This window comes from Lichenostomus cassidix, chromosome 14 (genome assembly GCF_008360975.1).
Source record: "Lichenostomus cassidix isolate B80296 chromosome 14, HeHo_3.0, whole genome shotgun sequence".
NCBI lineage: Eukaryota > Metazoa > Chordata > Aves > Passeriformes > Meliphagidae > Lichenostomus > Lichenostomus cassidix.
In genome coordinates, this window is record NC_139495.1 from 13,075,705 (window position 1) to 13,095,516 (window position 19,812).

General features: G+C 43.2%; 2 protein-coding genes across 13 annotated transcripts in view; one reads left to right on the forward strand and one right to left on the reverse strand.

Annotated features, from left to right (window-relative positions):
• KATNIP (katanin interacting protein) overlaps positions 1-5,475 on the reverse strand; it is a 57,534-nt gene extending 52,059 nt beyond the window's left edge. For 9 of the 10 annotated variants that reach the window (XM_085074938.1, XM_085074937.1, XM_085074935.1 and 6 more), the window contains exons 1-3: positions 4,690-4,925; positions 4,187-4,262; positions 2,517-2,686 (exon numbers count right to left, since the gene is read on the reverse strand). In XM_085074938.1, the coding sequence (XP_084931064.1) occupies positions 2,517-2,686; positions 4,187-4,248 (232 nt within the window). In that variant the 5' untranslated portion in view covers positions 4,249-4,262; positions 4,690-4,925. Of the gene's footprint in view, positions 1-2,516; positions 2,687-4,186; positions 4,263-4,689; positions 4,926-5,324 lie in introns of those variants that run through there. The other variant, XM_085074933.1, reaches the window with a different exon arrangement.
• Positions 5,476-5,509: 34 nt separating this feature from the next.
• GTF3C1 (general transcription factor IIIC subunit 1) overlaps positions 5,510-19,812 on the forward strand; it is a 37,434-nt gene continuing 23,131 nt past the window's right edge. The window contains exons 1-14 of one of the 3 annotated variants that reach the window (XM_085074930.1): positions 5,510-5,773; positions 6,870-7,079; positions 7,246-7,422; positions 8,483-8,626; positions 9,195-9,291; positions 9,751-9,874; positions 12,314-12,469; positions 13,086-13,201; positions 14,250-14,574; positions 15,542-15,753; positions 16,229-16,368; positions 18,061-18,214; positions 19,153-19,256; positions 19,508-19,689. In XM_085074930.1, coding sequence (XP_084931056.1) covers positions 5,544-5,773; positions 6,870-7,079; positions 7,246-7,422; positions 8,483-8,626; positions 9,195-9,291; positions 9,751-9,874; positions 12,314-12,469; positions 13,086-13,201; positions 14,250-14,574; positions 15,542-15,753; positions 16,229-16,368; positions 18,061-18,214; positions 19,153-19,256; positions 19,508-19,689 — 2,371 coding nt within the window. In that variant the 5' untranslated portion in view covers positions 5,510-5,543. Of the gene's footprint in view, positions 5,774-6,869; positions 7,080-7,245; positions 7,423-8,482; positions 8,627-9,194; positions 9,292-9,750; positions 9,875-12,313; positions 12,479-13,085; positions 13,202-14,249; positions 14,575-15,541; positions 15,754-16,228; positions 16,369-18,060; positions 18,215-19,152; positions 19,257-19,507; positions 19,690-19,812 lie in introns of those variants that run through there. The other 2 variants (XM_085074931.1, XM_085074932.1) reach the window with 2 other exon arrangements.

Genomic DNA, 19,812 nt, shown 5'->3' on the forward strand with positions numbered 1-19,812 from the left:
TGGATTCATTTGACTAGGTCTCTCTAACCCAGGAAAAACAGTACTTCAAATCCCAGGCAGAGGCTGATGCAGCTGAGCAAGTCATCTGTGCAACAAACACAACTTTGGAACAGAAGTATCCTTCCCATGGGATGGATGGGATGTGAATCCCAATCAGTGCCTGTCTGGGCACACAGAACAGGTCCACTGATGTCATTCCCTTGGAGGCTTGGGCTGACAGTGCCTATTTGAGTAGCCAAGGACTGAGCAGTACATCCTCAAAAGATTAGGCCTAATCCAAGGAGACCCCACACAACCCTCAAGCCACGTATTTGTGACTACATAGACATTCACTGGAGCAACAAACATGGTTGTGAAACTGTGTGTGGGTTGTAGAGCCAAAGAAATGGCAGCACACCTAGAGCCCAGCCTCACCACCCTACAACCCATCATCTGCTGTAATTCATTACCAATCCTAAGCATAAAAAGCTTATCCATCACTATTATCAGTAATTACTCTTAGGGAACACAGACAAAGAAAACAGTCCTGACAAATAGATTCATGATGACACTTTTAGGAACCAGAAAGAGGGATTTATGCCCATTCTGGATTATTAAGTATCACACATTCCTAATTTTTCAGTGAAGACTAATCCTACAGATGGATGCTTTAGAAGTAATAAATGATGCAGTAATTCTCATGGGAGATGGATAGGGTAGAAGACTTGGTGCTGTATCTCAGCTAGGAATCATTTCTGTAAGTAAAATCATATTCAGTCATTGAGAAGAAAGGCCTAGAAATGAAAGAGTACAAAATTGCTAAGGTAGAACCCCCAGGCACGAAGCTCATACAGACCAGCAGTGACTCCCATTCTGGACACAAGTGGCAAAACCAAATGGAAGAGGAAAAATGACAGGAGTATGGTTCAGTTGGTATCTTTCAGTGCAACTTCGTGTGTTTAAAACACCACTGGAGAGTTAAGAAACAGCAAAACACTGAGTTATCTTCTGCAGAAGTGGTGCTACAGTCTCTAATTGATGGAGCTGAGGAAAGGAGCAGAGACTGCAACTGAAGCCTTTAGAGGTCCCTGAGACATGTATTCTACCTTAACTGAACCAAATGGCATTAAGGGACCACAAAAATAAAGAATTTTAGTTAAGCTTAGACATAGCAACTGCACAGCAGAACTTGAAGAGGAAATTTCTCTTGACAGAGTTCCAGCTGCTGCCACAATATCCCTTCACAATTTTTGGAGCAAAAAGTCCAAGACATTGATTTGCATCCTCTTTAGCTACCTGAAGGTGCATCAGCCCCGTGTGACAGAGAACACAATTTCCACCACTTCCCAATATCCAAGAAGAGGAACATTTTTGCACCATTACACACAAGGTTTCACTTTCACAGAGAACAGTGAAACCAGGGCACAAACTGATTCCTCATCCCCATCCCATACAACCTACAGGAAATTACACAGCAGACAGCTAAGCTGAACACCCTTCAGCCTGAAAACAAGTAGTATGTGCCCAGTGTAGCAGGAAAACAAATTAAAAAGAGATTAAGTTAGAGCCATGGTTGGAACATTTATTGAAGGAAAAGTTAGTTTCCAGTATTGTTGAGATTATTAAACTTTCAGTCAATAAAATATCATACTAGGTAACTTTTTTAACTCTTTGTCTTCATTTTTACTGAAAATGAAGCTTAAGCAGGCTTTTTCAATACATTGAAAAGCACACTCTGAGATAGGCTGTAGCAAACATGAACATAACTGCCTAAGGCTGGTAAACTGCTTTACACAGGGATTTAGTAAAATCAACTTCCTTTTCATTATGCTAAATAGATTAGAAGGCCAGTAAGCTCATACTTTATACTTTCATGCATGCAAAATTATTCCTGTCACTGCACTGCTCTTGATGACAGATAGAGTTAAATTAGAAACAAAATACCCATTTTTACATAAAGCCACCTAATCACTGGGAAAAAATGGTCAATTTTCTTTACTTCAGATATTTAAATAAAGATTAGCTGTCTTTTTAAGACAACTATTATAGCTTAAACATAATTTATGAGCTTAATGAAGCTATTACTGGGTATAATTTGATTACACTCTATGTCATCAAATGTCATTTGTCCTCAGGACACCAGATTTGGATAACACTGAAGTCCATCAGATCTTAAATCCTCTTAATGGTGTTAAGTGTCAAAGGTATACCATTATTTTCCACTGACAATTTATATGCATTTCTAATCTTCTACTTTGAGTTGGAGCTGTTTAACAAATGAAGAGGCAGGGAAGTTAAATGATGGAATTAATCAGGCATCAAGTGAAAAATGGATAGGGTGTTGCAGAGACCATTCCTTACATCCAACCACCTGAAGCACTCTGATTTCCATGGAATTTCATCCCACCAAGCTCCAGAAGTGCTGTCCCTGCATCACAGCCTGGCCAGTGACCTCACTGCCTGGGTTACAGCTTTGGTGAGCACATATTTCCAAGAGTTGTAGACTGAAACCTCTGCCAGACTCCCCTGGCACTCACCCTTTGTCCTGGTGGGGTTTGGCCTGTTTTTCAGGAAGCTCTGGGGGGTGATTTTCCTGCGGTATTTTCTCAGCTCTGTGTTAGCACCATTCACATACAGCAAAAATCCTTTCTCCAGCTGCTCCAGTTTGATTTGCACAGGATCTTTTTGTTTTAACCGCTCCTGCAGCCTGAAGGAGACAGGACAATAATTCATCCTTGCACAGTGCATACACAGATGGTCAGATGGGTAATAAATACAACAACACACCGTGTCACAAAGCTGAAAAATATGTTCACAGTTCAAGTAACCCTATCAGAATACATCTTCCAGGGTCTGCTCCTGTTCTGTGTGTATGAGCACCCACACACCATGACAGAGGAAGTTTGACCAAGCTTTTCCTTTCTGAGATTTTTTTCTATGTTATTTATTATTTCACACTATTTTTCCCATTTGGCATTTTGCATATTTAACCTTTCTTGTTTAGAATTTTTAAGAGTTTCACTTAGAATTTCAAGAAACTTAAAAATTGTTGACCTCTTTCCAAGCATAAAAAAAGATTTGTGTTTTGAAACTGGAGGTGGAAAGCCCCCAGCCAACAGTGCAGTTAGAGATACCAGAAATTAAAATCTGGTTAAAATAATATCAAAATAATGCATTCCCTGGGCTCACTTTCAGTGAAACAGCTGCTCTCCCTCTTCCAAGTCTCATCTTGTCTCCTTTCACCACGGGTTATACCCAGTCCATGCTAATTCCTTTGGTGAGGTGCCATGCAGGCCAGGAGGTTGGCATCCTGTGGGTGACAATTTGTGCCTGTCCCTGCACCACCTGGTTTCCCTCTGACTCCAGGATGGTCAATCCACAGGCCACAGTCCCCCTTGGGTGTCTGTGTTGTGACACAAGTCACCTTTTTCCAGGAGCATGTCCCCAGCAGTCAGAATTAGAGCTCTGATACTAAGGATGTGAGTTGGTTTAACCATTAAATAAAGTGGTTTTATCCTTTTCTCAAACCACTTTAGGATACTATATAAAAAATAAACATAAAGAAACAAATATTGACTGGTCTTTTAACATAATTGTGCCTTTCTAGGCTTTTTTAGTATTTTCACCAAACCAGTTTGTTATTGAATTTCATTAGAAATCTTATGGCTTGTGGTAAAGGAAGGAATTCAGCAAGAAAGTCCTGTAGACTCCTCTGAATTAACCTACAAAGTTCTCCTGTCCAGGGTATAGTGACAGGAACACATGAACAAAGAGAAAAAGAAATGTTTGAAACTTGTCTGAAAGACATTGGAGTTTGCAAAGGCAACCTCGATGTCCTTTTTTCCTACTTTTCTGTATTTGTGACAACATACAAACTGTGCCTTATAACTACATCCTCACACAGCACAAGTCACTAGTTACTTCTGAATCTACAAGCTCTTGCTCTATAAACAAAAATCTTTTCATGGCTTCCCTGACAGCCATGGGAAAAACCCTATTTTATTAATTAATTTATTTATATTTTAAATGCTGAAGAAACAATGTGATCTTCTCTTAAAATAAGAACTTTTAGGAAGCAAAGGGAAGAAGACAGAAACACCTGAATGTTTTAAGGCACAGCAAGTCAGACTTTGCATCACAACTGCTGATATTTGATACAATAAAACAGATATTTCATACCCAATGTGGTAACAAATGTGTACCTTACCGTTTTCTCTGCTGAAGGGATATTAAATATTCGTCATGTTTTTCATCAAAATCAGTCACCATGTCTTAACATAAACCTGAAATGAGAATGTAATGGTCAGACTGAATGATTTATTATGGAGTACCACTGGTTTTGCATCCTCAATAGATGAGAAGGCTATAAACTGAAAAATGTTCCTCCTTCAACCACACATAAAGCTGTCAGGGCTGTAAATAAAGCTCCTGAAGAACAGAGGAAACAGTAGTTGTTTTACTTATTTTTCAGAACCCTTCACAATGTGTTGAAGAACCCAAAAACACTACAAGTGGAAGGCACATGTCATAATGAGTTTCTAATCCCAGAGCTGGCAGCAGGACAGCCCTGGACACAGCTGAAGGGTTGAGCCCAAAGCCCAGCTGGGGGATGAATTCTCTGAACTGCTACTGTTCATCAGCTCAGTTCATCCTACAGCTTATTCTCTGCACAAGCTGTATATATTTAAGGTGTTTAAATAAAGATTTTACCTGGTTTGCCATTCAGGAAATCTGAATTTTTCCAGCAATCCCCACCGAGCCGCGGCTGCAAGTTGTACCAGGGTGTGCTCTTACACACTGCCAAGTTTAGCTGTGCCACCAGCACGTTCCGTTTAGCCCTGTGCCACAGAGAGAAGGCTGGGTCTTGTCTTTTACCCTCCGCAGGGCAGCTCTGCCACAGACAGGCCTCGGCTCTGCCCTGAGGGGAGCGCGGGGAGCCGTGGGCACTGCCCGGGTGGACACTGACCGGATAGAGCCCCCAGATGGACACTGACCGGGATAGAGCCCTCGGACACAGCCCCGCATGGACGCTGACCGGGATAGAGCCCTCGGACACAGCCCCGCATGGATACTGATCGGGATAGAGCCCCCAAATGGACACTGACCGGGATAGAGCCCTCGGACACAGCCCCGGGTGGACACTGACCGGGATGGAGTCCTCGGACACAGCCCCCAGATGGACCCTGACCCCGGAGAGAGCCCCCAGAAGGACACTGACCGGGACAGATGCCCCAGACAATCACTGACCCCGGAGCGAACCCCCGGGCAAAGCCCTCAGATGGACACGGACCCCTGACAGAGTCCCCGGGCAGAGCCCCGAGATAGAGCCCGCAGAGGACACTGACCGCCGGCAGAGCCCCCGGACGGACGCAGATGGCGGGGCAGAGGCCCCGCACAGCGCAGCCGGGCACGGCGGGCGGCAGCGAGCCCGGGGCACACACGGAGCGCGGGCAGAAGCCCCGGCGGCACGGGCCGGCCGGGCCTGTTGCTCGGTCTCCCTGGCGACGGTCGCGCCGCCAAGCCGTCAGTTCCTGCGCGCCGCGGCCCGGAAGCGGCGGCGGGACATGGAGGCCATGGAGGCGCTGTGGGCGCTGCTGGACGAGGTGGCCCTGGAGGGGCTGGACGGCATCACCGCTGCCGCGCTCTGGCACCGCCTGGCCGCCCGCTCGCCGCCCTTCCCGCTGCCGCTGGAGCCCGACACGCAGCAGCTGCTCTGGGCCGCGCTCAGCGCCCAGCCCGATGTGCGCTTCTACCTGCTGCCCCGGCCGCGCCCGCCGCTCCGCCTGCACGACCGGTGAGGGCAGCGACCGGGGGCGGCACCGGCACCTTCCCGCCGGGGGAGCCCGGGCCTGGGCGCCGGGCTAAACATGGACTAGGTCGCCGGGTGAAATCCGGCCCGGTTGCCGGCTAAACCCGGCCCCGTTGAGGGCCTAAACCCAGCCTGTTTGTGGGGCTAAACCCGGCCCAGTTGAGGGGCTAAACCCGGGCCAATTGGCGGCTAAACCTGGCCTGTTTTGGGGGCTAAACCCGGGCCAATTGGCGGCTAAACCCGGCCCGGTTGAGGGGCTAAACCCGGGCCAATTGGCGGCTAAACCTGGCCTGTTTTGGGGGCTAAACCCGGTCTGTTTTGGGGGCTAAACCCGGCCCGGTTGAGGGGCTAAACCCGGGCCAATTGGCGGCTAAACCCGGCCCGCTTGGCGGGCTGCCCCTTCTCGCCCAGGCCTTGCTGCAGGAGCACTTCAGTAGCCGGTGACAAGCAGGCAGGGCTGAGGTGGGCTCTGAAGCTGCTATTTAGATATTACAGAAAAGAAATTCACTGGGTGGTCAGGCATTGGTGTAGGTTGCCCAGGGAGGTGGTGGAGGCACTGTCCCTGGAGGTGTTTAAGATGTGGGTGATGTGGTTTAGAGGTGCAGGGGCCACAGTGGTAGTGCCGATGAATGGTTGGACTGGATGATCTTAAAGGTCTCTTCAATCTTGATGAGTTTATGGTTTAAGAGAGCTGTATATGAGTCCTGACTTGATTTCTATTCAAGTGACCATCTCTCAGGTACAGGCAGCACTTACATGTCTTGGTTCAGCAGGGTGGATGTACCTCTCGTTTTCCCTTATCTGTGACCTAAATGTTTCTCTTATTCCCACTACAGTGATTCACACCTTATCCTTGATTTTTCAAGGGCTAAATAATGTATCTCTCTCCTCCTGCACTCTGCATGCTGAAAAGGTTTGGTCATGCTTGAGGAGTGCAGCTCTGCTCTTCATATATTTCCAGTTTGGAGGTTTCAAATGAGCTTCATTTTTCCAAGATACTTCCTAGAGGTATCAGCATTGTTTGTGACAATCTTGTATTTCTTCTTGCTTGGTTAAATGTTGGCTCTTGCGTTTATTTCAGATATGAAGAAATAGACCTTGAAACAGGAATACTGGAAACCAAAAGAGATCCTGCTTCTTCAGATGATATTTATCCCGTCCACATGATTTTGGATAACAAGGATGGCATACAAGGTTCCTGCCAGTATTTCAAAGAGAGAGTAGATATCACTGATAAAATAAGGACAAAGGATTTGCAGCCTTGTTATACTTACAAAGAAGCTGTTGAAAAGTGAGTGAAATCTTTATATCTGGCATTAAAATACTCCTAAGTTTTAAAATTTCGTCCTTGCTCAGTTTCTATAGATTATATTAAAAATGGTGTTTGCACAGAGAAAGGGATCAATCTCTTTTTATGGAAGCAATAGCAATACATTACTTTTCCTTCTGTTTCTCAGATGGGGAGAGAAACTGGTCATTGTTGCCTCCCAAGAGCAGCGTTACAGAGCTTTAATAGGCTGGGAGGGAGACCCTGACCTGAAACTCCCTGACTTTTCCTACTGCATTCTGGAGCGTTTGGGCCGAGCTCGGTGGCAGGGAGAGCTTCAGAGGGACCTTCACAGTGGGGCTTTCAAGTAAGTTTGTATCTTGCTCTGTGAATTAAATCCAAGGTTGTTTTTAAGTATTCCTGTCTATTGATTTGAACTCTCATCTCTGCTGGTTTCATCCTTACTCCCAGGAGTACTTGGCTCTAAGAGCCTGTTTGGTAGAGCTACTCATCCTTGAGTTCATTATCCTTCCTGATATTTTTGTATGGAAACAAAAATTTGTCTGGTGGGTCACTACCTAGATTTCTAATTTGTGGAAGTTCTTGCTTTCTCTAAATGGCTTTTTTCTTCAAACTTGGGATGGAAAAATTATTTTCATTTCCTTTTCTAAGTATCTTGCCCAAGTTCTGAAGGGATTCTTGGATGGCCACGTTTTAACCACAGCATTTCCCTGTGTGACATCTCCTCCATTGAGTGGGAGCCTGAGTTACCAGCTCCCACACTAGACCACATATTTTGTTGATGGAGGAGCATTATACAACTTTTTAGAGAACTTTTGGATGTGTTCTGAAGTTCTGGAGAATGTCAGCATTGTTCTAAGGACTCACTGCTTTTAGGACATGAATGGGCTGTAGCTTGCAAACCACCTGGCGTTGTTTTTTGCCGCTTAGGAAGCTCTTGTAGGTAACTGAGATGATTGGGGCAGAGAGGGAGACTTTTATGCATGCTTTGCTATCAGTTTGGTGGCCCAAGTCAGCTCACCAAGGAGGGAGATGAGTATCAGAGCTATTACAAGGAGGGCAGGGATTGCAGCACAGCCACGAGTTAAAGAGAAAGGATGGCAAAGGAGGGCATGGAGATACCATGCTGATTCAATTCCCTCAGCAGTCCATGCCATGACACTCTGTGCATAAAGGCGCTAGGTTAAAATCAGAGGTATTTCTCTGTTTAATTGGATTAACTATGAAAATAAATTTCACAGGTTTTCCTAATTTAGCCACTTCCTAATTTTGAGTTTGTCACTTAGAAAATTAGCATGTGTCGCTAAGGCCATAGATAACATAGATAAAGTGTTCTGGGTACTGAATAATTAGAAATTGTTTGCAGAAGTTCCTATTCCTTTAGATATTTGCCATCTTTTCTTTAGAGTGGATGCTGGGAAACTTCATTACCACAGGAGAGTATTGGACAGGAATGGTCTGATAACGATGCAGTCCCACGTCATCCGACTGCCAAGTGGAGCACAGCAGCACTCAATTCTGCTCCTTCTGACTCGCTTTCATGTTGATAGGTATGGTTTAAAGGTCTCATGGGTACACTGTGACCTTTTACTATGATGAGAGATTGTTCTGTTGTCACAGAACCATCAAAGTTTCCTGAAATTGACTTTTCCCAATTTCATTAGTAACTCCTCTTCCAAATGTCGGACAGCTTAAAATTTGTCCTAAAGCTGTAAACAACAGGGTATTCTAGTGCCTGTCACCTGCCTACGTAAAGATAACTCTTCTTTTTGTAGCACTAATCATTCTGTTAATTTTGAGTGTTTTCACTTAAACTTGTTTCTGGTAGATTTTCTGTTTTGTTTTCCAGTCTTGTTTATGATTAGAGCTTGTGCTTCTGTGGGTTGCCAGTGAAAGTAACAGCTTGGGCTTAGTCACTGTTGCCTCATTTGAGATCTTTTCTTAGAGATAAATTATCTCATGTGCTATTCACAGACAGAAAAGTAACCTAGAATTCCTAAACCAATCTGAGAACACTTAGCATACTTTCTCTAGTGACTGACAGTTTCTACAGCTACAACCTGTGTTTATGAAATTATATGCATGCTTACATGTAAAATAATTCTCTTTTTTGGTTAGGAGGAGCAAATACGATATTCTGATGGAGAAGCTCTCAAGTATGCTAAGTACTCGTTCAAACCAGATGGAAACATTAGCAAACTTGAGGGAAGAATTGGTGAGATGCATTACTCTTTCAAATTCTCACTCAGTAGAATCTGGCTGATTAGGACCAAAGGCACTCATTCACACTCCCTGCTTCTAAAGTTACACAAAATTCTGGGGTAGGATATCAAAAGAAGGATCCAGATCAAGTTGCTGCTGGTGTTTGTCATAGGGAAGGAGTTCTGTTCCAACCACAGCTTCAGAAATATTTTGCCAATGGATGTCATCAGGCAATTCTTACTTTTCCAGAACTGCTATTTGTATGGATGGCAGAGTTGGAGAGATACAACACACTCAGGAGCATCTCAGGTTCTGCTTGTTATCTGCACTTACAGGATTTGAAGTTCCTTATGGATATCCTACCCCAAAATACTGTGTTGGAAGAACAGGTGGTGTGAATGCCTTTGATACCAGTCAGCAGCAGGTGAAGCTTTTAGGCTGCAGTGACTTTTGCCATTTCTCTTTGCATTAGGGCCTTTGTGAGAGAACCTTCAAACGTCTCTATCAGTACATGATGAATGCTGGATTGGCCAAGGTTGTGTCTGTCCCCTTGCAAGACATAAACCCCAATGGAGGACCCTACAAGACAAAGAAAGGTGACTGGAACCTTGGTTTTGCTCTCTTTTTGTGTAATTACATTAGATGTATAAGCTTCATATCTTAAATTAAAAGGGGTGTGTAAGTAAAAATATCTATGCAATTATGTAGATAAATATACTACTAAAGCTAAAATGCTACAGCCCACCTGAATTAAGCATTTGTTACAGATTTTTAAGAAATGGATGCAGTCAAATTTGTTAAATATCTATGTAAACTGTGGCTTGTGACCTAATAAGACTGCTCAAACCAATATAGAGAGTATTGGCTCGGACAGACAAAGGGCAGAACTGCATGAGGAAAGGCAACAGAAGAAAGCAACTGCTCTCAGAAAAAGATGGAGATAAAACTTGCATGGGGATAAAATTACAAGAAATAGTAATGGAAAGTATGAGGAGGGATTCCACCAATGGAATTAATGCAACTCCTGAAGGAAATCTAAACCAAATCCTTAATCACATAAAATCCTAAGAGGCAGATTTTCAGGGTTAAAAAGAAAATAATTCTGAAATATAAACAATATCTTTTTTAGAGATGTAATGAACTGTTTGTGAGGAAAAACAAATCTGATAGGAACTAAATCTTGCAAATTACATAGTCTTTGTGAATAGGAGTGATCTTAAAGGAGCAAGTGAAAGAGCCAATAAAACAGTGAAAAATTCCAGAAGACAAAAAAGAGTGCCAGTTACATGGAGTTGGATAAGGCTCTTGATAAGTCAAATTCCTTCAAATCTTTTAAGTCAGGGAAAGGAAATGCTCTGTAGAGAAACTGTATTCTGAACAAAGAGAAGCGGAGAGCAAAAGCAGGTACAGTCATCAAGCATGGCTGAGAGAGAAATGACCCAGGGGTTTCCAGGATGTTCTAATGAGCTGCAAACACTTGGAAATAAACCCCAAAAGACTAGACAGTACTCCTAAAAAACAGCTTATAGTCAGTAGTAAAAACATATAACTTCTAATAAGGTATTTACTTAGAGAGCAAGAAAATACAAGTTCACTTATAAACTTGGTGGCAAGGGGTGAAACACCACCAAGGCTGTGGTGTTTCATGCTCTGTCAGAGATTGGCAGAGCAGCAGCTGCATTTCCTGCTTAAGTTTGTTGTGAAAAATGCCACTTGATGAGTCTTTCACTTGAATGATAATTCCATCTTACAGTTGTAAAAGCTGAAAATCCACAGAAATGCCTTAAAAACACTAGGTATTAAAGGAGGATGAATTAATAATAGCTGATATTCAGCAGAGATCAAGATAGTTTAATCTCTGGAGTTATACAGGAAAGAAGATAGAAATATGTGGGACACAGTGAGGATGAAGCCAGAGCATCTGCTATTGGAAGAACATTATTGGGCAGCAGGAGCTAAAGGAAAAGGAATTGCTTTGTTTGGGGGGATTTTTTTTTTTTTTGTTTTTTCAAACACTGCTTCCAATGAAAATTAATGGGCTGTAGAAATACAAAGGATATAATACCAGTGCCTGCAACCCTGCCATAACGTCAGCACTTAAATCCTAAGCAGCATCCTAGGGAAAGGATTCAGATCGAGGAAAAATAATGGAATCATCTGGCCTGGAGCACAGTCACATGGTCAAGGGACTGTGGGTTAACTTCATGTCAGCTGGGCATCAGTAACTGCTCAGATACATAAACACAAGGTAAAATCCATCAGCTGAAACCTTGGTGATTCAACTAAAGCCTTCACCTGGCATTTTCAGCAGGCTGTAGCGGAGGAGCAGGGATGGCTGCAGATGTTCCACCCACTGCTGCAGCAGCTGCTGAATTACTGCAACTTGCTAAGCTGGCAGGGTACAGTAGCCCAGTTCTGGTTACCACTGATCCGAAATGGTCCAGCAGGACCTTGATGACACTGATGAGTGTCACTTTAGCAGGGAGCAGGATCTCAGCTCTCCTGCAGCCACCTGTCCTCACTCTACCCTCTGCCGTGAGGTCCCAGTGAGTGGAGAGTTACCACAGCACAGCTGATGGGCAGTAACATCCTAAAATGTGGAATTAAATCATGTGCAGAAATCTTGTGGCTGGTGGGCAGCAGTGTGTTCTGTCCTTGTAAGCAGGAGTGGGTTTATGCCCAGTGAGTGATCTCCCAGTCAAATATGTGTTCTGCATTTGTAATTCTGGGCATCAGCATTTAATCCCTTCATTGCTTTATTTGTGCTGTTGAAGTTTCTCCTGCTGAGCAGTCCTAGCATTGCCACAGATGTGAAGCTGTGGAGCACCTCAAAAATTAAAAATCAGCTGGCTGCCAGATTCATACGTAGAGAAAAGCTGTTGTAAACCTTTCCTAGGAATACCCAGTTGTCTTCAGTAATTTGTTCCCCATTCCACTGCTACTTCTTCATGTTGTTAAAAGAAACAAAATTATTTAATCCTGTGCACACCCCCTGCACTTTGCTAGGAGTTGTTACTAACACTCACTTTTCACAGGGACTGATGTCATGGTCCGGTGCCTTAAACTGCTGAAGGAATTTCGGAAGAAAATGGAAGATTACCATGATGATGATGAAGAGATCATCACAAAAGTTGTTCAGCCTGTGGATATTGTTTATGAAAGGGATATGCTCACCCAAGCTTATCAGCTAAGTAGGTGATGTAAGGCATCTGAAGACTTTTGCCATTACCTTCTTACTCCTTGTAGTATAAAAGAAATGTGTCTGTTGCAGGGGTTTTTACATTCAGGTGGCTTTTGTATCAGAAAGAGTCAATTTGTCATGACAAAATGAGCTTTAGGACCGGATTAGCCTGGAGGTGCTGCCACCTGTTAGCCCTTCCTGGAAGCCTAGCAGCTATTCAGTACCACCCAACAGATGTTGTGATGGGATGAGAAAAGATGATGAAGAAAACAGTGTTCCTTATTCTCCTATCTCTTTTCCTTTCCAAATGGAGAAACTAATATCTAACTGTGGAAAGCTGCCAGGGGAAAAAATCACTCCTGCTTCTAATTTGAAGCTGTCACCTCCAAACTTCATTCTGCTGGGCACTGCTTCATCTAAAATTGTGGTTTATGGCAGTCTTTGGCAGAATATTTTATAATATTTTATGTGTCTGTGAAAATGTCTTTTGTTAGTGGGGAATCTTAAATTTAATATTCTGGCATATACTGTTGTTCAGAGAAATATTAATGTATGTAGAAATATCTATATATAATTCAGTCAGATTATTTCCCTGAGATATTTTTTGGTTTTATTTTCTGCAACAGTTGAAAGTAGAGGAACCAAAGGTATTTCTCAGGCAGAAATTCGCCTGGCAATGAATGTGGGGAAGCTGGAAGCAAGGATGCTGTGTCGTCTTCTGGACAGGTACAAAGTTGTCAAGGTAAGGTTAAAATAAAATAATTTACATACTTGTTGAAAGTAAAAATGCAACTGTGGTTATTTTGACAATATGTTACAACATTAACCTCAGACTTTAGAGATAGCAATGATTTGAGAATGACAGTGGGAGAGTCCTGGTAAGACTGAAAAGGGTATGAACTCAGTTAATTGAAAGGTGTGTAAGGCAAGGGTTCATTAATATTAGGACTGTAACCTACTCTCATCAGAACACTGGAGAGTCTTCTCAATGATTCTCTGTCCATGTAAAATCATTTATCTGCTTGCCTTTTGAAAATACCAGTAAATTCTGGTGCAAAACAGTTACTTCCCTAGGAGTTACAGTGATTAAACTTCTTATTTCCAGATATTTCAATATTTTTTCATTTCACAAGACAAAGCCAGCTGTCATTTCTTGCATGCATCCAACTGTCCCTTTCCACAAAGGCAGGATAATTGCCATCTTCCCTCAATGGAGAATTTTTTTGGAAAAATCTTGTCATTTGGTAAAAAGTTGTGTAGAGTTAAAAACAAACTGTATAAACCATTGGAATATGTACACATATTTTTCCCTAGTCAGTTGTAAAGATGAAATCTCCCCTCATTGCTTGGTGAAGTGTTTGAGTTTGTAGATCCTTAAAAGCACCTGTTGTAGCAGACAGGGCAGCAGCACTTCCTCTGAAGTCTGAGTCTCTTGGAGAACTTCTGCAATGCAGTTATTTCACAAACATTTTTGTTCTGAAAAAAAATTGATTTCCACTCTGAATACATACAGTTTGTTCTTCCTTAGACTTTCCTCCATCCCACATACCGTAGGAGTTTTGTTCTAGTACACTGGTAATGCAGATTTATTTATTTTTCAAGCACAGAATCTCTTTTGATTTCTCTATGTTAAGGTTAGGGGCATTTTTGTCACTTAGCAAAAAAGAATAACATGATATCTTTTGATGTGGGCGAGGAGCAGTTAGAAAATTATCCCACTGTTGATGCTGGAGAACAATGCAGAAATGGAGAAGTAAGGTGGTAAAATAACATTCCAACTGTTTCCCTAGGGTTTTATGGAGGATGAAGGTCGGCAAAGGACAACAAAGTACATTTCCTACATTTTTGCAGAGGAGAGTGATTTAAACCGTCAGTTTGAGAGGGAGAAGGCCAGGAGTGAGCAGTTAGCCACTGTTACTTTAGCTCAGGTGCCAGAAGATTCCCCACCTGTGGAAGATGTGTCTCCTGGAGATGATGAGAATGTGGCCTCAGAGTCTGACAATGAGGAAGAAAGGAAAGACAGGAAGAAGAAAAGAAAAGGTCAGAAGGCCAACTCTGGTTCTTCATCAAAATCAAGTGGCCAAGATGATGCCCATCAGACAACACCAGGCAAAGGTAAATTCTGAAATTTGGAGAACAACCTGCATTTTTCTTATTAATCATTTTTTAAAGAAAAAATAACTTCTTATTAGCTTCCATTATGCTTTTTGGTCACATACTAATTTTTAAGCCTATTTGATTTTTTCCGTACTTTCCCGTTAAATTATTAAGGTGTGGAACATTAAGTGTGGAAACCTCTGGAAATTCTCAGGGCTGAAGTGTGCCCTGGTGCCTGTTTGCCCAGTAGGGTTTGTGCTGCCTCTTCTAACCCCATGCCATGTGTCCCTTTTTCCCAGTGCAAAAGGAAATGAGCTCACACACCTTGGATATTCAGGGCTGGGATGACTTGACCCACAGCCTTACTCATCTGAGCATTTTGTAACAAAAATGTATTGTCCCTTGAATTTAATTACCTCAGCTTTTGTTTGAAACATCTTAGTGTGAAAGCTACCAGCCTTTTGGGGACAGATTTTAAAAAAGGTATAGTGGGGTGTTCTTTACTTAATTTTTTTAACCTATTTAAATGCTCCTACAACTTCTGTGATAAACTCCAAGTGACGAGAGACGAGGTCTCTATTTTTCTATTTAGATTACCTTTGGAGTAATACTAAATTCTTGTTTTCATTCTTCTTTGAGTCAGAAAAGTCAGGCTTTTGGCAGAACTTGAGAAGTCTTGGGACAGAAGCTCTCCTTTCTTCAGGCAGCAGTTTCTGGATAAGCCCTTCATGGTTTTCCAAGCTATGAAGAGGCTTCTGCATGAATAGAATTATCTGACAACAGAGAGTTCACTTTTTTTGTACTTTACTTTTGGAGGCTGAATGCAGTCTTTCATGGTCCAACCACTGCTTCCAGCAGGGCAGAATATGTGAAAAGTGTAGCAGAATGCTTTTAAGTGCAGCTACCCGGGTGGATGGGGAATGCACCTTTGAGAAGCTGAACAGGGAGAGCAGGACAATTACAAGGCTTTTTGTCCTCCAACCAGGCTCAAAGCCAGCAGCTGGGAAGTCTCAGGGGAAGAAGCAGCCTCCCCCTCGAATTCTTGAAGATCCTGAGGAGCTCCCAGACAGCATTTCGGGGGAAAGTTCTGCTTTGGGAGCCCTAAAGCAGGAGTCCAGTGTTTCCACCTGTGCTCGTCCCGCTGATGAAGATGGAGATGTGGCTGTGGTGGAGGAAGTCAGACTTGAAGATCCTAAGGTAAGATCACAGTCCTTAGTTTTTCTGGTTGGTACAGCTATGTGAGCTAAGTTGTGTGCTCTTATAGCAAGACTTCAAACTAGAGTTTTTGTAATTATTTATCACATTGTTTGGGGGCTTTTTGAATTAATTTCAAAGTACATTTATATTTTTGCTCCACTGCATTGTAGTTGTGAGAATTATTCGAGGAGATATGAAGGTCCATATCCAAAATACAACTCTGGGTTAGTTCCCTGATGCTCTCCAAATTCTCTGTGTTGTCTTAATGCCTGTCATTACTTAATGTAGCACACAAGTGCTGCTTATCCTCTGCTCTGTCTGCCCTCCTGGGAAGGTGAGATAGGAGAGAATTCTTACCTGAGTAGTCTGTTACAAATAAATCCATGCAAACTGGGAATTGCCCAGCTGTTACTGTGTGAGGAGCCCCCACTGGCTGGCTGATGTCCCATTTTGCTTTGCCCACTCTGTGCCCCAGAAGCCAAGTGGCCCCAAGAAGGAGAAACGGTCCAAGGCCGCCGCAGGGGAGAGACCCCACGAGACCTACAGGCTGCTGAAGCGCCGCAACCTCATCGTGGAGGCAGTGCGCAACCTGCGCCTCATCGAGAGCCTCTTCACGTGAGCTGGGGAAGCAGCAGGGGGAGGCTGAGGGTTTGGGGTGCTGCAAGCTCTGTGTGCCGATTCCATTCTGCCTTTTCTTGTCCCTGGTGGCACCATTGCTGTGAGGACAGAGAGGATGGCACAGGAACGGTGTGAGGGGTTGAGTCTTAATCAGCTGTTTGGAAGCAACAATAGTTCCATGCAGATAATTTCACAAGAGCTTTTATACAGTGTATGTGCCATAAGTAGAGGTCAGAGAGCTTCTTTATCCATTCACAGGATGCCAGACTTGGGGCCACATTGTAAGGTACTTCCCTGCTGGAGGATTCTTCCATCTGAATAAGTTTTATCTCTGCATGGTTTCAGAAATTGTCCATGTGTTATTCTGTCATGGACTGTAGAGATTTAGGTCTTCATGTCACTCATCGCTGCTCACTGGCATCCTAGAAGGGCCCTCAAAGTTTGCTTTTCTGTGCAGTTTAATGTGGTGTGGTTATGTGTTTTCTCCTGACACATTATCTGAGCTGAAGATACTTCCCTAAATGTTACAAAAGATCTTTCAGCCTTTTAAGATTTCTCCTCCAAAAAGAAATAGAAATTCTGGTGCTCTGCTGGATCCAAAATTGGCAGCACTGTCTTGTCACAAATAGGATTGCACCATCCATCTTTTGTGTCAGCACTGAAGATCCTGGCATGTTAGTATACCCAGGGCTGCTTGCTGTAGAATTCAGTAAAAAATGGTGGCCTTACTCTCCTCTGGTCTGAGAATTTGGAAACCTCCTGTCACCTTGTTTAATTGCAGAGTGTTGTAAAATGAGAGCCTCATCTGGCATCAGCCTCATCAGTGATTGATTGAGTCACATCCAAGTGCAGGCTTGGAAGACATTTCAGGTCTCTGAGGTCCCTTCAGTTCTGCCAACAGGTTGCTCACAGGTTCCCTCAGAATCAGTGGAAGTTCTGTTCCTCCCCAGTCTCTGCCAAGGAAATTTACTGGTGTTTGCATTCCATTTGTTAATTACCAGGATCTGTTAGTCTTTTGGGAAAGTTGAAGTCCATGTGTACATTCAGTTATTGCCTCATTCCTTTATTACCTTCCAGATCTTTTCCCAAATTGATTCCCCAGGATGGAAGGAGCCCAGAATTAGGGCCTGGGGCATTTGTGGGAAAGTGCATGGGAACAGGCATGCGGAGAGTAGGTTGTGAGCACACCCCTGCCAGCCAGGGCAAGGGGGAAGGGAGCTGGCTTCAGGTGGTGGGATATGTGTGTCTCTATCTATGTTGTGAATGCAGGAGCAGTTTCTGAGCTCTGAAACCACTGAATAAACCCTTTCTGCCCCCAGCTGAACTGAGCTCACAACTGCAAGAACAGACTGCATTTGTGAAATCTCCACTTAAACAAGCTGTAGGTTCTCCTGACCTTAGGTGGGCTACATTCATAATTGCACTGTAGCCTTGCACAGAGGAATCGGGCATTGAAAATTTGCTCTCATCAGAGCAACAGTTCTCCCCTAACAAGTAAGAGCTTGAGTATAAAGAAAATAGAGCTGAAATGTAAAGCAAAGTTCCCAGTTGTCTCCAGCAAAAGGGAAAAAAGAGCAGAGACTGTTAGAAATAGGGAGAGAAATGGCCATTCACACCACATCCTCTAACAAACTGCTTAGGCAGTTTGAAGCATTGCTTGAAATGCAAGGTATTTTTGACATCTTTTAGACTTCAGAAGATGGTCATGGATCAAGAGAAGCAAGAAGGTGTCTCCACCAAGTGCTGCAAGAAGTCCATAGTGCGGCTGGTGCAGCGGCTGGCGCGGGAGGGACTGCTGAGGCTCTACCGCACCACGGTCATTCAGGATGGCATCAGCAAGAAGGTGACTGCAAAACACACAAAACCTTCTTTTTTATGACACTGCCCTGGGCTTTTCACTGCAATGCATGGGTGACTTCATCTCCTGCAGCAGAACCCACAATGGAGCTACCCAAAAGCTTCATGTTGAACTAAGCTACTGTGAGAAGCAGGTCATTGCTTTCCATTATGGTGCTGCAGATAATTGAGACCAAGGAATAGGCCAGAGATCAAAGTCACTGAATCTCCCTTCCAAGAGATTCTGCTTTTTATCATTTCTGTGACTCATGGTTCTCTCCCTGCACTGTCAGGCTGCACCATAATTCTATTAAACCCCTTTTGAAAGTCAAGAGTGTATTAAAAATCCTAAATGAGCATCTGAGTTGAAATTCAAAGAATGTGATCATTTTTTTTTTAGAACAAAAATCCACTGTTAATGAGGTTTATGGCAGTCAAATATCTGTGGTTGTAGAGCTGAGACTTGTCACTTACTCTGGTGTGAAATGCACATAACCAGAGAATTGAATCCACTGAAAATTACCTGCTGCACAATTAGTGTAGAGCATATACAAAACCTTACCTGTCTGAATTGTGTATTTTCAGCAACAATGTGTGTTAGCTTGGCCTAAAAAGATTTGACTTTTCATTTATCCCTCTCAGCCTAATATTTAAAAGTCAAAGTATTTGCTTCTCAGATATTTCAGATTTTAAAAACCAAAAAAAATGAGGTTTGTAAAAATGTCATTATCAGTTTATTGGTACGAAGACCATGGGCTTTGACCTCTTGCTTAAAACTAAGTAGCAACAGTAGTTTTCATTCATATTTTGTGAATTATTGAACCTTCATAGGATTCATCCATTGTGGCTACTGCTAATTTCTGTTAATCTGGGATAATTTATGCATCTGATTAGAGCCAATAGATCCATGAACACCTTTTGTTTGTGCTCTGCTGCTCTGAGCAGGTGGAGTTTGTTGTGCACCCCTCGGTGAGCCCCAGCGACCCCCTGGTGAAAAGTGCCATTGAGCAGGTGCGGTTCAGGATCTCCAACTCCAGCACTGCAACCAGGCGAGTCACAGGCATGGCTGGGATGGCTTGGGGGGAGCTTGGCTTATCTAGCATGTGCAAAAATATGTACAGGAAAGAAATATGAAGTAAGCAAACAGAAAAAAAACCAAAAAAAGCCCAACCTCTTCTTTAGCAACACAAAAATGGAAGCACAAAGCTTAGGTGATGTTCTGATACCTTCTGAAGGCAGGGAATAACAGGAATTGAACTCTGCTTATTTTTTACCAAAGTGCTGTGTGGCTTTACTACAGGATTAAAGTTCCCCAGACACCAACATCGCAGGACCATGGTGAGGAAGAAAACCAGGGGCAAGAGGCAGTTGGTGATTCAGGAAAAACACATGAAAGCTCATGTAAAGCTGATAATAGTCGGGCAGGAAAAACTGATGAAAAAATGGGCATTACACAGCTAAAGAACTATCACCCTGTTACAGGTACAGCCAACTTTGGGTTTTCTGTCGTCCTTCACCTTGCCACTTACTATTATCAATAGTAATTTTCAGAGATTTGCCCCTCCTAAGATACAAGTGTGTTTTTTCTTCTCCTATAGAAGTAAA